General features: G+C 39.0%; 1 protein-coding gene across 11 annotated transcripts in view; it reads right to left on the reverse strand.

The window, feature by feature from the left end:
- Window positions 1-16,548, reverse strand: part of hdac4 (histone deacetylase 4) — a 498,261-nt gene that overhangs the window by 173,528 nt on the left and 308,185 nt on the right. For all 11 annotated transcript variants that reach the window (XM_072261459.1, XM_072261461.1, XM_072261453.1 and 8 more), the window contains 2 exons: window positions 13,463-13,583; window positions 696-817 (listed from right to left, as the gene is read on the reverse strand). In XM_072261459.1, coding sequence (XP_072117560.1) covers window positions 696-817; window positions 13,463-13,583 — 243 coding nt within the window. The remainder of the gene's footprint in view (window positions 1-695; window positions 818-13,462; window positions 13,584-16,548) is intronic.

Consider the following 16,548-nt stretch of genomic DNA (forward strand, 5'->3'; position numbering starts at 1 on the left):
TTGATAAAATAACAAGGTGGCTTGTTGGCTGCTGTAGAACAAGAGTAGTAGGAACTAAAACTTATAAGTAAACTAGTGAAGTTGTGTTTTTATGACTTAGGGAAAAAAATCATAAAAATAGCTCAAGGTGCCATCTTTTCTCTTGACTTTAAGTATGATTCAAAATCTTGAAAATTCTTATTGGACTTTAATTCCCATTTTCTGTATGATTAATCCAAGCTTTCAGTTTACTAGTCCAATCTTGGAATCCATATGCTACAGGAAAGCACTTTTACACATTATAAACAGGAGGAGCAAAGGCATATACCTCAGATTAAACATTTAAAAACTAAACCAAACAGTCAAGATCATCTGAAGTAAACAGTTAACAAGGTGGCCATTTTTATGAAGACCATTTGCTTTTGCTAAGAATTATTATTCCTGTAAATCAAGGTTAGTAATTAAATAGTATATGCAAGTGCAACCAAAAATTGTCTTTTTTTAAAGTAAGACCTGTATAGGTCAATCACAGAAGCAATGAAGCACTTGAAAGCACTTCCCTAATAGGGTCTCTAGCTAAACTAAAGCATTTCAACGAAAGCAAAATACAAAAATATCCCTGCTGCGGGAAGAAAACTGTTTCCAAAAAATAAAACATGATAACATGAGTAAATTTGACTTGTTATATAAAACTTTGTACTTCAATGCAACATTACCTGTTTTTCTGAGTGGGAAGTCATCTTTGGGATCATACATCCCTAGGACTGTTTGATTGTATGAGGCAGACATGCTGCTTTGAGGTGGAGAACTCTGGTCTAATGAACCATGCTGGGTTTTTCTGCAATGAAAAGAAACCATGGGAAAGAACCAGATTAAAATTCATGTAAAATAAGTTGGAACCACTGGTTGAATTACATATGAATTATACTAATAGGAAAATACTAACTGGCTTAGAACAGAACTCTATAGTGCAGTAAAGGTCCGTTGGACAACATTGCCATGTCAATCTTTTAACCTACTCCAAGATCAATCTAACCTTTCCCTCCCAAATAGCCCTCCATTTCTCTTCGATCCATGTGCCTATCTAAGACTGTCAAATGTCCCTAATGCATCTGCTATTATCACTACTCACATCAATGTGTTCCATGCAATTAGCACTCTCTTGTGTTTAAAAAAACCCTACCTGACTTTCCCCCCCATACTTTCCTCCAATCACTCCAAAATTTTGCCCTCCTATATTAGCCAATGCCACCCTGGGAAAAAAGCTCCGGCTGTCCACTCTATCTATGCCTCTATTCATCTTACACAGCTATTAAGTCACCTCTCATCCTCCTTCACTCCAAAGTGAAAAGCCCTAGCTTGTTCAACCTATTCTCATAAAACATGATCTCTAACCCAGGGAGCATCCTGGCAAATCTCCTCTGCACCCTCTCTGAGGTTCACATCCTTCCTATAATGAGGTGACCAGAACTAAACACAATACTCCAAGTATGATCCAACAGAGCTTTATGGAGCTGCAAACAGCAGGGGTCCCAGAACAAATCCTCATGGAAAACCACTAGTCACTGACTTCTAGGCAGAATAAGCTCTATCTACTACCACCTCTACCCTTAGTAGATAAGCCAATTCTGAATCCATGCAGCCAAGTATCGACAAAACCCACGTCTCCTGACAAAATGAATGAGTCTCCCATGGATACCTTGTTGAATGCCTTATTAAAACTCCGTATACACCACATGCATCACTCTACCTTCATCAACTTGTTTTGTCAGCTCCTTGAAAAGGTCAATCAGACATCTGCGCAACCTGCCCCTCACAAAGCCATACTGACTATCACTAATCAGACTATGCTTCTCCAAATGCTTGCAAATTCTGTCTCTAAGAATCCTCTCCAACAGTTTGCCCACTGCTGATGTAAGACTCACTGGCTATAATTCCCAGGGTTACCCTTATTACCTTTCTTGGATTTAACATGTCACTTAGAAGTTATTAAAACTAACAAATGTGCCACAGCAGATATAATTTTAATTTGAAAATGCACAAAAATTGCAATTTTTTGACAAACATGACAAATATCAGAAAATTCATAGTTCCTAACAACTCTTCCAGATGTATTGCAGCTTCTTCCAGAGCACCAGAGCAGATGGTTTGCCATTTAATTCCCAAACATTGCTATTTTAATTAACTTTAAAAGATAATTTTAACAAAATACTAAAGCCAATATTAATATTAAAGAGCTGAGCAGCCTAATTCAGGCCACTCAGCCTATCAAACCTATCTCACCTCCCATCACCCTGTTCTTTTATCATAGCCAAGTGTTTGCTTTTGAGTTATCCACTTCCTTTTGAAAATTACAGTAGAAATATGTTTCTACATTTCCATATATGCAAGAATCTGATATGTTGGATACTACTTTGAATATGAATCCTTTAGTGAGAGGTTCTTTTGGTAGAATTTATAATTTATTTTTACTACAAAAAGATAACCTCTCACTAAAGATTAAACAAGATTGGGAGAGAGAACTTAATATGACTTTTGTTAAAGAAGATTGGTTGCGAGTTCTGAAAATGGTTAATTCTTCTTTGATATGTGCTAATCATTGTTTAATTCAATTCAAAATTATTCACCATTATTTATCCAAAATATTTCCTAATATACAAACGTTTGTAGATAATTATTGTGATAGGTGCAAAAATGAAGTAGCTACTTTGTCACATATGTTCTGGTCATGTCCCTCATTGAAATCTTTATTCTACAATTTCTAAAGCTTTGAAAATTAATTTTCAACCTAATACATTGACTGTACTATTTGGAATAGTTCCGCATCATATTCAGGGTATTTCATTTTCAAACCAACATGTAATTGCATTTGTTACATTGTTAGCAAGAAGGGCTATTTTACTGAAGTGGAAAGATACCTCTGCTCCTACACTAATTCAGTGGTTTTCCCAAGTAATGTTATGTCTTAGTTTGGAAAAAATTAGAAGTAGAACTTTTGATCCCCGATTCGATTTTGAGAGAAGGTGGGACTCTTTTGCCAAATATTATCATTTAATTTGAATTAATTTATATGGTTTCCTTCCAATTTTATGTTATATAAATGTGATTTGGCGGTTGTTGTTTTCTTTTTCTTCTTTTATATATATATATAAATGACAGTAAGACATATTGCTCTGGGAGTTGGTTCCTAATGGTGTTTCTTTTTCCCCCTTTTTTTGTTTTGTAGTTAGTGGAGGTTTTTTCAGTTAGTTGGGGTTCTCTTTTTCCTTCTTTTTCTTATATAAATTTTTTTTTCATTAGCATATATGTTTTTTTTCAGCTTTAGTTATTATATGTATACTAATTTGTTGAACTTCTGTATTTTATAGCTGTTACAAGATATTTCAATAAAAAGATTTTAAAAATGAAAATGAAAATTACAGAAGAATTTATTTTAGATAGTGAAGCCCAGGTTAATTGTGGTCCTCTGATTGCTAACCAGTCCACAAAAAAGTAGGAATAAACACATAACATAGGAAAAAGACAAGGTAAAGGCCTTTTGGCCCCGTGTGCTTCCTTCTGCCATTCAATAAAATCAAGGCTGATCAGTTATTTCAAAAACACCTTCCTACACTAATCTCTTAATAGTTAAGAATCAAACAATCAAAAGCTCATGTAGTTTCTGCTCCAAAGTTCTTTCCAGAAAGTGTTGATAGAAGCACATATCTATAATGTCATCTGGGAACAGACTCAGCAATTATGCTCCACTGAAATGCTTGTAGATATTTGCATTCTGGAGGTTTACATGAGTTATGGCTTTTTTCAATGAGGTGGCTTGGTGTGTAATTATACCTCAGTCAGGCAAAAGAAAATGGGAAAAACATCATTTTATTCTAGCTTTGGACCTACTTGCCATAGTAGCTCAAGTTGGACTATCGTTACTTGGTAACAGACATCCCACCTCTCCCAGAAGTTCCGGGAGTCTCCCACATATTAATAGTGGCTCCCTGATGCCCGCAAATTATAAACAATATCATGGAAATCAATTTTTTGAGAGCAAGAGAGAGAAAGCAAGAGAGAGCGTGAGCACGACCACGAGCGAGCGAGAGAGAGAACGCGCGCGCGTGCCATGGCAGAGTGTTCCAAAAAAAAGAAAATATAAAAAGTATGTCACCCCAGACTACCCTAAAGTGTACCCCTGCCTAATAGGGGTCAAAAATAATGACAGTGTTGCTCGCTGCGCTGTTGGCAACAGTGACTTTTCTATTGCCCATGGTGGGTTAAGGCTGTAAAAGACATGTTGAGGTGAGTTTAACAGGTGTCATTCGTTCATTAGTATAGCTAACGTTATTTAAACTAGCTGGCTAGCTGCTAAGGAGCTACTCTATTGCAGACATCCCACCTCTCCCGGAAGTTCCAGGAGTCTCCCGTAAATTGATGGAGCTACCCCCTTGAAATGAGTTTTTGCAGGGTGGGATGTCTGTGATAAAATATCTAGTATAACAACGATTCAGAATTGTGCTCTGCACTCTGAGATTAAAGTAGTGATAACAAATACAAATAAATTCTTCAGAGATGGATAACTAAATTTAAAAGAAGCACCTTAAATGTCCCAAGTCATTACTCAAAACTTGCTATATGAAAAGCAGATGCATCAGTGGTTGTGTTATCACTGCAGGGAATTTGAGCAAGTGCTTGGCTGTCTTTTGAAATGACCCAGCAAAGCAATTACTTGAAGAACTAATTAGTATTGGCTAATAAATACTAGCTTAACCATAAATGCCCACTTTATTAAAACTTTATCATTTAAAATTATTGCATTTCCTTCAAAAGTCACAGGACATCACAAATTGCTTTGCATCTAACAAAGGACTTTATTGTACAAGGACCAGGAAAGCTATTCCTTTTCATAGCTTATTCCTTTCAAGAGGTTTCACTGACACAGAATGCATGGAACCAGCACTGCAATCATTCAAAGGACTGCAAAATATATATGTAGCTATTTACTCATTGTACAGTTAAGGTCAACATTGTCATCTGAGTTTTACTGACACTTAAACTTCAAGAGGAAACTGAAATTATTCTGGATAAGTAATTTCATTCCTTATTCACATTAAAACTACAATACTTACTCAGTCCATTGAAATTTTGAATATTTCAAATATCACTCAAGATGTCCTGGTGAGACAATCATATTCTATTTTCTCTTTCCCAATTCTCCCACTCCGACCTATTTGTGGCTTCCTGCACTGTTGCACTGAAGCTTATTGCAAGCTTGAGGAACAACACTTCATCTTCTATCAGGGCACTTAGGGGCTTTCTGGACTCTATACTGAATTCTCCGTCTTGGTAACTCAGCCTTTTTCATTGTTAGCATTTGAACTGGCCATTTCTGCCTGTCATTTTGTCTCAGTTTTTTTCCTTTTCCTACTAGTATCGAGTCCCCGGTAGTATGTTCCATGGCCTTGCGGTTAACATATTGTACACATAAAGAAAAATAAGTCTGCTTATAAGTATTATATTAACTTATGCAACACACATAAAAAATGCTGGTGAACGGAGCAGGCCAGGCAGCATCTATAGGAAGCCTCACTATAACTTCTTGCCTGCTCTCCATCCTCTAGGCTCCCCTCCCCCTTTCTTTCTCCCTAGGCTTCCCGTCCCATGATCCTCTCCCTTCTTCAGCCTTGTATCCCTTTTGCCAGTCAACTTTCCAGCTCTTAACTCCATCCCTCCCCCTCCTGTCTTCTCCTATCATTTCGGATCTCCCCCTCCCACTTTCAAATCTCTTATTATCTCTTCTTTCAGTTAGTCCTGATGAAGGGTCTCGGCCCGAAACGTCCACTATGCCTCTTCCTGATCCTGTGATCCTGCCTGGCCTGCTGCGTTCACCAGCATTTTTTGTGTGTGTTGCTTGAATTTCCAGCATCTGCAGATTTCCTCGTGTTTGCAATTATATTAACTTGTTTGGTCTCATTCTCTTAGAGATATTCCCTTTGTTGGGAAGATTAGGTATAATTAACTAATTTCTCTCTTTCTCAGTGCTGATAAAGGGTCCCACACCCAAAATGTGAAAAAGTTCCTCTTCCCACAGATGTTCCCTGACCTGGTGAAAGATTCCAGCATTTTCTGTTTTACCCCTGGAATACAAGAGCTCCTCTAATTCTGAATTCATCACAAATTTTATCATTCCATCTGTGGTAGCTGTTTTTTCAGATGCCAAGACCCCAGCTTCAGAAATTCTATCCCAAAAACTCATTCCTCCTTTAAAACACTCTAGAATGGAGCATTTTGAACAAACATTGTGGGTTGGAATCGTATTTGCTCAATAAGGTACCTGTGAAAGATCTTGCTGTGCTAAAGAAGTTACATTCAAGCTGCTTTTGGGGTTAGTTAATGTTTCAGAACAATGACGTCATTATATTGTCTTTTTCCAATCACAACAACTCTAATTCTCCCACCAACCATCTACACCAGATGTAATTAATGTAGCCAGCAGTGGGAGGAAATTGGAACGCCTGGGGAAAAGCCATCCCCAGTCATAGAGAGAACATGCAAACTTCATATAGACCACCTAGAGATCAGGAACAAAGACAGGTCACCAGAATGATGAAGCAGCAGCACCAACTTCTGTGCCAGTGTGCAACCTTTAATATAGTTTTATAGTTTTAGAGTCATAGAGTACTACAACACAGAAACAGGCCCTTCAGTCTATCTAGTCCCATTGACCTGCACCTGGAACGTAGACCTCCACACCCCTCCCATCCATGTACCCATCTAAATATCTCTTAAATGTTGATATCCAACCTGCATCTACCACTTCTGTTGGCAGCTCATTCCAACCTCTCACCACCCTCAGGGTGAAGATCCCCCTCAGCTTCCCTCTTAACCTATGACCTCTTGTTCTTGTCTCATCCAACTTTAGTGGAAGAAGCCTGCTTGATCTTACCCTATCTATATTCCTCAAAATTTTGTATACCTCTATGAAATCTCTCCTCATTCTTCTATGTTCCAGGGAATAAAGTCCAAATCTTTCTACCTTTCCCTATAACTCATGTCCTCAAGTTCTGGCAACATCTTTCTAAATTTTTTCTGCACTCTTTCAATCTTATTGATATTCTTCCTGTGGCTAGGTAACCAGAACAGCACACAATCCTCCAAATTACACCTCATGAACTTCTTCAACAACTTCAATATAACATCCCAACTTACACAATTGTACTGAATACTATAGCTTCCAAGATTGTACATTTTTGCTTTTAGTCAAAAACATGAGTGAATCACCTCTTTCAAGAAGCAGCTTGCCCTTCTTTTTTATAAAGAATTTTTCAGGAAAAGAAAATAATAAAATTCATTTTTAAAGAGCAAATAAACATTACACACTGAAAAAAATAATGACTTGGTGTAATTCAGCAATGAAGTCATTTTCAAAAACTAAACAATTTTAGAGGTCCTTACACACCAAATAAAAAAGCCGTTCATGTTTGACTCAGGTATTTGGTAATGTCTATTTTAATTAATTTATTCACCAGTGGTCAATACATTTCAGGTAAAGATATACATGGTAGCATATCTATGTTTGAGCTGAAAAAAATTCATTTAATAGATTAAAAAAAATTTATGAAACACAACTTTGAACTATGGATCTTTTTAAGGAAAAGTAGCAAAGTTAGTCATATATCGTCAGAATTTTACCATTGCTAATAATCTATTAGTCTACTTATCCAAACATTTGTTCCTTACCAGGTACCTTCAATTTCCACAGGCAACATATAGTAGAAATTTGCAGACAAGAGATTTATAGCATTCAGTTATTATGAGGAAACTAATACAGGTGGCCCCCATTTTCCAAACGTTCACTTTACGACACCTTGCTGTTACAAAAGACCTACATTAGTTACCTGTTTTCGCTAACAGAAAGTGTTTTCATGTTATGAAAAAAGGCAGCGCGCGCCCAAGCAGCCAAGCTCCTCCCCCGGAACTGTATTCTAGCCAGCATTGCTTAAACATGTGTTTTACCTCGATTTATTTTGTGCATCCGTTAGCAAGATGAGTATCCGAAAAGCCCAAAAGAGCTCGTAAGGGTGTTACACTTAGCGTAAAACTAGACATAATTAAGCGTTTCTATCGTGGTGAATGAAGTAAGGACATTGTCCGCGCATTGAACTTGCCTGCGTCCACCATTCACACTATTTATACACAGAGAGAAAGAATTTTGAAAGCTGCCGATGTTACTGTTGGTTCTGCTCGTAGCAAAGGGGTCTCTCTTAGTTGGCATCCAATAATGGATAAAATGGAAAGTTTATTGCTTGAGTGAATTGATGGGTGTACAAAGCGTGATGTTCCGTTAAGTTTTCTATACTTAAGGAGAAATTAGTCAGTCTTTTTAATAAGCTGAAACAGAAAGCACTGGATGATGGTGATGAAAGTGGAATTTAAAGGTAGTCATGGGTGGTTTAATCGGTTTCTGAGGCCAGGGCAGCTTCATAGTTTAAGCAGTGGTCCCTAACCTCTGGGCCGCGGACCGATACCGAGCCGAAATAAACAAGCTAATTAATTAGGTGCCACCCGGCATGTAAATGTCGGCCCAGATCAGAGGCGATTGCCGATTGCGTCAGGTGCTTATTCGTATAAGCAAGTGTTTAACTGTGACGAAACTGCAATTTATTGGAGTCTTCCCGATTCCGGTAAGTGAAACTACACTGTACATACATTATTTCTACTTTATATAGGCTGCGTATTTATCATATCATTACTGCTTTTACTATATGTTACTATTATTTTAGGTTTTATGTGTTATTTGACATGATTTTGTAGGTTATTTTTTGGGTCTGGGAACGCTCAAAAATTTTTCCCATATTAATAAATGGTAATTGCTTATTCACTTTATGATATTCTGGCTTACGAACCGTTTCATCGGAACGCTCTACCTTTGGATAACGGGAGAAACCTGTAATGATTAAGGTACAGAAACTTAACAATAGGCAGAATAACTAATGTATTATTAAGGAATACACATTTTTTTACTAATAATAGTTTCCATCAGTTTTAAAGGAAATGGGGACGAGCACTGCCTATGCCGTCTTTCAAAACCCTCTCAATTTATGAAACATTCCTTTGTAATGGATAATTGCTTATATTACCTTGTTACGTACGTAAGAAAGGTGAGACGGAAGGCAGTAAACTACAAACAGTTGGTTTCACATCTGTTGGACCTAGATTTCTTATGTCCATGATTAAGATGGCATGGCTAAAAATCATGACAATTTTCAATTGATCAGCGAGATCTAACATGTCTGACAAACTAGACTTTTTAAGGCAGTACACCAACAGCCTTTTATGTCATTTATATGGACTTACCAAAGCATCTGATAAGGAAGTGTTGTGAAAATTGAATATTAATGGACCAAAACCCAATTAATCCGCCTGGATAAGAAACTGGCTAAGTGGCAGGAAACAAATGGAGGGAGGTGGCCAAGTACGGGATGTATGAGCATTTGGTGTGGCATAGTTTTATTAGGGATGGTCAACATGGTTTTGTGAGGGCAGGTCATGCCTCATGAGATTGATTACCTTTTATGAGGAAGTGACCAGAACAAATTGATGAAGGCAGAGTCGTGGATGTGGTGTACATAGATTTTAGTAAAGAATTTGACAGGTTCTCCCATGGAAGTCGCATGCAGAAAGTCATAAGGCATGGGACCGTGGAAACTTGGTAATGTGGATTTGGAATTGGCTAATCTAGACAAGGCCGAGGGTGGTATAGATGGAGCATATCTGCATGGAGGTTATGTAGATACCTTAAGGTTATTATAGCCAAGGGTAGTAATTGGAACAAGCTCCCAATACCTATTAAATGCTCTCAATGGTGTGCGCCTCAAATAGCCGCTGGCAACCAAGTCCAGCTCCTGGCCTTCACATGTGGCTTAGCTACTAAGCCCGGCGGAACTATTTCTACTGATAGGAGAAGGGGCAAAGGCGGGTTACTGGCGCCTTAAAACCAGTTGCTTCTGGCAGATGGGGCTCATAAGCCATGGCCGGCAGCTCAGCTAGGAGAACGAAAACTCTGATCTCAAACCTCAGTTGCCTTGTGGCTATACACACTCATGGGGAAGGCTTCGGGAGTGAACACCAAAGGAAAAGTCCGGAACTGCAGTCCCTAAGGCAGTCCTACATTGAGTTCAATGTTGACTGGCAACTCCTGCAACGCTGCTAGTATCTAACTGTATAGGTGTCTGCCGTTCCTTTGGGTTCATCAGACATATGGGCAACAGTTTGCTCTGCATATTGTACTGCCCAGGCTTGCATATCTAGACAGCTAGGATGCAATATCCATGGACAAATCTGACCATTGGAGGCCCTCACTCATCATCTGTATGGACGTTGGTGACTAGTGGTGTTCCACAGGGATCTGTTCTGGGACCCCAGCTCTTTGTGATTTTCATAAATGATTTAGATAAGGAAGAGGAAGGGTGGGTTAGTAAGTTTACAGATGATATGAAGCTTGATAGTGTAGAATGTCATAGGCTACAACAGGACATAGACAGGATACAGAGCTATGCTGAGAAGTTGCAGAGTTCAATCTGGAAAAGCGTGAAGTGATACACTTTGGAAGGATACATTTGAAGGCAGAATATATGGTTAAAAGGCAGAATTCATGGTAGTGTGAAGGAATGGAGGGATCTTGGGATGCAACTCCATAGATCCCTCAAAGTTGCAGTGCAATTTGATAGTGTGGTTACGAAGGTGTATGGCCTTCATTAAGTCAGGTGATTGAATTCAACAGCCATGTGGCAATGTTGCAGCTCTATAAAACTCTGCTGAGACCACATTTGGAGTACTGTGTTCTTTTCTGGTTGCCTCGTTACAGGAAAAATATGGAAGCATTAGAAAGGATTCAGGGGAGATTGACCAGGACATTGCCTGGATTAGAAAACATATCTTTTGAGGAATGGTTTTTTGAGGCAAGTTTGATTGGTCTTGGGCTTTTCTCTTTGGCATGGAGGATGAGAGGCTAATTGATAGGCAAATATAAGATGATAAGAAATGCAGATAGGGTGGAGAGGCCTTATTCTCCCAGGGTGGCAACAATCAATACCAGAGGACGTTCTTTTAAGATGAGTGGAGAGAAGTTAAGGGGAGCGTCAGAGGTTGGTTTTCTTTTACACAGAGAATGGTAAGTGCATGGAACACATTGCCAAGTGGGGCAATAGAAGCTGATACTTTATGGACACTTAAGAGACTCTTGAGATAGGCAAATAGATTAAAGAAATTTGGAGGGTTATGGGCTGTGTAGGAGTGAAGGGTTAGACGGATCAAGGAGTAAGTTAAAAAGTTAGCACAACACTGTGGGCTGAAGGGACTGTTCTGTGCTATGCTCTATCAAGTGCATGATTAAGATAAATAAAAACTAAGTCAATTGGAAAGATTCCATTACCTACCTACCCCTCCCTAGAATAATTGCAAATAGCAGAGTAAAATCAACATAAAATCATAACACAAAATTCCTTTGCCTCTTAATTCACAAGCCTGGAATCCCCACTGATTTTAATAGGTTCCTGGGTTCCCTGATACCACACAAAATAAAATTCTTCAGCTGAGGGAAGTGACAATAGAAATCAACACAGTAAGTTCTCAAACTGTTGCCTTCAGTGTGTGAAAAAAATTATGATTTACTGAACGTAGGGTGGCTGAAAGCTAGCAATTTTGATTGGAACTGATTCCAACCAGCATGATTTTCTCCTTCATGGGAAAAAGCTTCCTCACTGACAGTTTTCAGAAGACTGTAAGACAGTGGAAGGGTTAAAAATTACTTCAGATTAAAGTTCTTGTCTTTTAAAATTATAATATTGCTCCAGAATTCTGATCATGAAAGGCTACGAGGCATCAAGACTGCAAACTGGATTTGCATCATTCACTTGTTAATAATGGTCATCCTTTCTCAATCACCTCTATCTTTCACGGAAAGATGAATCCTTTATGGATATGAATTTACTATGTCCATAAACATCTATTTATGGATATAAAATATTTTTCAAGCTGAAGAAAATGCTAATTACATGCTAATCTTCATAAAAAATAATTATCAGAAAATTAAGCTTACATTATAGTCTACACCCAATAGTTTTGTGACTAAATGCTTAGTCTACAACTGGAGAGCTGTTAATGGCTGTGAACTACACTACCGACAAAAAAATATAGCAATCTGAGTGGAAAAAAAGTCCATAAGAAGCACAGTTATTGACAGTCACACCTCTGATAACTTATTATAGCTAAATACCAATATAAATTTGCAGACAATCTGTAAGACACGGCAGCTTCATTTATGTTACTGTAAATCCTTACTCACTGACACTTGGAGTGTTTCAAACCAGATGCAACATTATCAACCAGTTTATACATGAAGTAAAGCAATAAAACATAAAAGAGTGGGTTTTTGGGGCAATTAAGCAGCTACTAGAAGATTTGTGAGAGTACTTAAACACATCATAAACTAATCCAAGAATAAATAGTAATGCAATTTCTGAATCACATTTAATGCACTCTGGGGAGAGGCTACCTTCTGCTGAGTTTTGGATTTTCAAAAATCTGTCACTTGCACTTCTATAATGTACTAGCAGTGACTTAATATGATATATGGAATTGGGTTTGCTGTGCAGAATACCAAGTTGAAAGGGACATTTTAGGATGTTGACAAGGTATTCATTTTGAGAAAGACTGGATTTTAGAACAAAAGCTCTAGAGGCTTTTAGCCAGAGTTGGGTAGAAAAGCACCCTCTGTTTTGTTTGATCATACTACTGAATCTTCGGACACACCTCCACATTTAAATCATTACATTAATGCAAGTTGTTTTTGCTGTTCACTAGGGGGCAAGCAAATGCTGCTGAAGTCTCATATCTCAAACTGATAGCATCCCATAGATGTGGAGCAGGTTACTTATTTTGATAGTCAGTAAGATGAGACATATTTACAGATTCACATATTTAGGAACTCCTGCCATTTTCCATATCACTTCTGTTCCGAACATTTCTTGCTATCTAACAAAAGTCACTGTACTGCATACGTTATCATTCTTTCTGGTAGTGTGGATGGATGGAGGGAAGCAAGGCAGGCACTAGAAAAAGCAACCTTTGATTAATATAAATTTTCTACTCTGAAGTTGTTCTGCAGTATTTCTGCTCATAGATGATAATTTCAGGCCTGTATTTCTGGTTCATCAATCAAGAAAAATAATGTTGTTTGTTGACTGTTGAGCCAGAAAGGCTGGCCAGAAAACCCCACAAAGAAACATCGTGCAAGCAGATACAGCCAGCTAAAGAAGCACTAAATATAGTATTTCAGTGAAACTTCATGCACTCTAAGTTTGGTATGTAGCACACATCACTATAGAAAAATATCTGCCATCACTGGAAGAAAAGCAGGAAGAGTACGATTTTCAGAAGTTTGTTGAGAAAAGTCAGTGTTAATTTTATTACAACAATGCAGCTCAGGAGTCATACTTACCCGTACCAATATCTTGGGTCATTTGGAATGGAATGGTTTATTGCCCTATGTGCCGCAGCTTTCTTTTTATTTAGGACAAACTCTTGAAGTCTTAATTTCACTTCTGTGCTTGCTACTGCACCTAGGAAACATACACAAAAACAAGGTCATCTAAAATCTAAGAATACAAGCACATTGTATTTCTTAACTAACCATCCCTGAAACAACAACACAAATAAATATCACCTCATGTGGAAAAACACCTAAAGCATTTCAAAGTAATTTTATCAATCAGCTATCTCTCCATTATGCGACAACTATTAACCAATAATCATAAACAAGCAATGTTATGGAAACAAGGGAATACATAATGGTGGCTTAAGTTTCATAAAATAAAACTAATATCTTTCGCAAATAACTGAATAAACTTGAACAAGAAACCTTCAAAAATCAAAAATGGGACTGGCTTTTTTTTCTGGATCACATACTGAAGCATTAAATCCATCTCATCCAAGAGCTGTGCGGCATGTGAAACCACAGATAGATCTTTAGGTAACTTTAGTGATTAACATCATACTCCTTCCAATGTGTATGAAGTTCAATTGCAGCAGAGAAGAGGAAACAAAACATAATGACTCAGTTACACTGGGCATTAGTTCAATGACATTCAGAACCTATATATAACAGCATTTACATACAAAAATAATAAAAACACATGAATATATGAAGAATTTATGTGTCTGTCAATGAAGTGTACGTTATAGCAACACTCACAACATGCTGGAGGAACTCAGCAGATCGGGCAGCATCCGTGGAAACGATGAGTATACGTTTCGGGCCGGAACCCTTCGTCAGGACTGTAGAGGGAAGGGGCAGAAGCCCTATAAAGAAGGTTGGGGGAGGGTGGGACGGGGAAGGCTGGTAGGTTCCTGGTGGAAGACCAGTAAGGGGAAAGATAAAGGGTTGGAGGAGAGGGAAAGATGTGCTTAGTGGTGGGGTCCTGTTGAAGGTGGCGGAAGTTGTGGAGGATAATGTGCTGGATCTGGAGGATGGTGGGGTGGTCGGTGAGGATTTTCCCTTTCTCTTTCCCTCTCCACCCCTCTCCTCTTTCCGCAGGGATTGGTCCCTCCACGACCCCCTGATCCACACGTCCCTCCCCACGGATCTCCCACCCGGCACTTATCCCTGTAAGTGTAAGTGCTACACCTGTCCCTACACCTCCTCTCTTGCCACCATTCAGGGCCCCAAGCAGTCCTTGCAGGTGAGGCAACACTTCACTTGTGAGTCTGTTGGGGTCATCTATTGCATCCGGTGCGGCCTCCTCTACATCGGTGAAACCCGACGCAGATTGGGGGGCCACTTCGTCGAGCACCTCTGCTCCGTCTGCCGCAACAGACAGGATCTCCCAGTAGCCACCCACTTCAACTCTGCTTCCCACTCCTATTCAGAAATGTCCATACATGGCCTCCTCTACTGCCATGATGAGGCTAAACTCAGTTTGGAGAAGCAACACCCCATATACCGTCTAGGTAGTCTCCAGCCCCTTGGTATGAACATAGAATTCTCCAACTTCCGGTAATTCCCTCCGCCTCCCTTCCTCTATTCCTATTTCACTCTGCCCCCTCCCCCAGCTGCCTATCACCTCCCTCATGGTTCTGCCTCCTTCTTCTATCCATCGCGTTTTCCCCTATTCCTTCTTCACCCTTCCTGCCTATCATCTCCCTGCCTCCCCTCCCCCACCCCTTTATCTTCACCCTCACTGGTTTTTCACCTGGAACCTACCAGCCTTCCCCTTCCCACTCTGCCCCCACCTTCTTTATAGAGCCTCTGCCCCTTCCCTCTACAGTCCTGACGAAGGGTTCTGGCCCAAAACATCGACTTATCATTTTCACGAATGCTGCCTGACCTGCTGAGCTCCTCTAGCGTGTTGTGAGTGTTGCTTTGACCCCAGCATCTGCAGAGTATTTTGTGTGTACATTATAGCAAAATTGAACACAAGAGAAAAGGGGTAGTGTAACCATCAATGCTAAAATGCTTGCAAATCAGGAAGTCAAGGCAGTGGGTGTTCCTAAAGCATGTATATTAAGTCATGATTAGACTTCATGGCCACATGTGGCACAAAACCATGCATGAAAACACACAGACATAGTCAAGAGGTTCAGTTGTTGTTCAGACCAAACATCAAAATGCCGAACAAATATGACTAAGTAATTTTGAATGTGGAATCATTGCTGGTGCCAGGAAGGGTGTTTTGAGTATCTTAGGAACCCTGACCATCTTTAACGTTTACAGAAAATGGTGCGAAAAACAAAAGCATCCAGTGAGCGGCAGTTCTGTGGGCAAAAATGCCTTGTTAATGAGAAAAATCAGAGGAGAATGACCAGGCTGGTTCAAGCTGACAGGAAGGGGAAAGTAACTCAAATACCCACATGTTAAAATAGAAGAGCATCTCTGAACACACATTTTGAATTTTGAAGTGGATGGGCTACAGCAGCAGAAGACCATGAATATATACTTAGTGGCCATTTTATCAGATATAGGAAGTGCCTAATAAAATGGGTACTGAGTGTACAGTAGTGAATATGAACTGGGTAGAGTGACATACAGTAATTTATAACAGATTTTAGGTATTAGACTTTAGAAGGACAGAAAAGAAAATTACTGCAGTTATTGAAATTCTAAAACATATAACAGCAAATACAAAAAGTACTTGGAATGTTAGGCAGTATCTGTAGAGGAACCAGGTAACGCTTCAGAATGGAGATTTTTGATTAGAGGTGTAACAATTCCATTATCTTTCTCATAGAGGTCACAGTGCTGAAATTCATGATATAGTTTAATGCAGATAAATGTGGTGCATTTTAGAGGGAAAAAATGAGAGATAATGATATACTACTATGTGATAATATATTACAGCAAGTGAAGAAACAAAGCCGCTTAGTGATGTCAAATACACTGCATTCTGGTTAATTGGACACACCAGGACCAGTATGTTTTGGCCCAATTAAGCCACTGCCTCAATTAGCCAAAGTTTCATGGAAATAGTTAAACAGGTATATAAAAAAAAAACAAACTGAGTAACAGATCTTGTATTTCAATGAAATACA

The sequence above is a fragment of the Mobula birostris genome, chromosome 6 (genome assembly GCF_030028105.1).
Source record: "Mobula birostris isolate sMobBir1 chromosome 6, sMobBir1.hap1, whole genome shotgun sequence".
NCBI classification, from domain to species: domain Eukaryota; kingdom Metazoa; phylum Chordata; class Chondrichthyes; order Myliobatiformes; family Myliobatidae; genus Mobula; species Mobula birostris.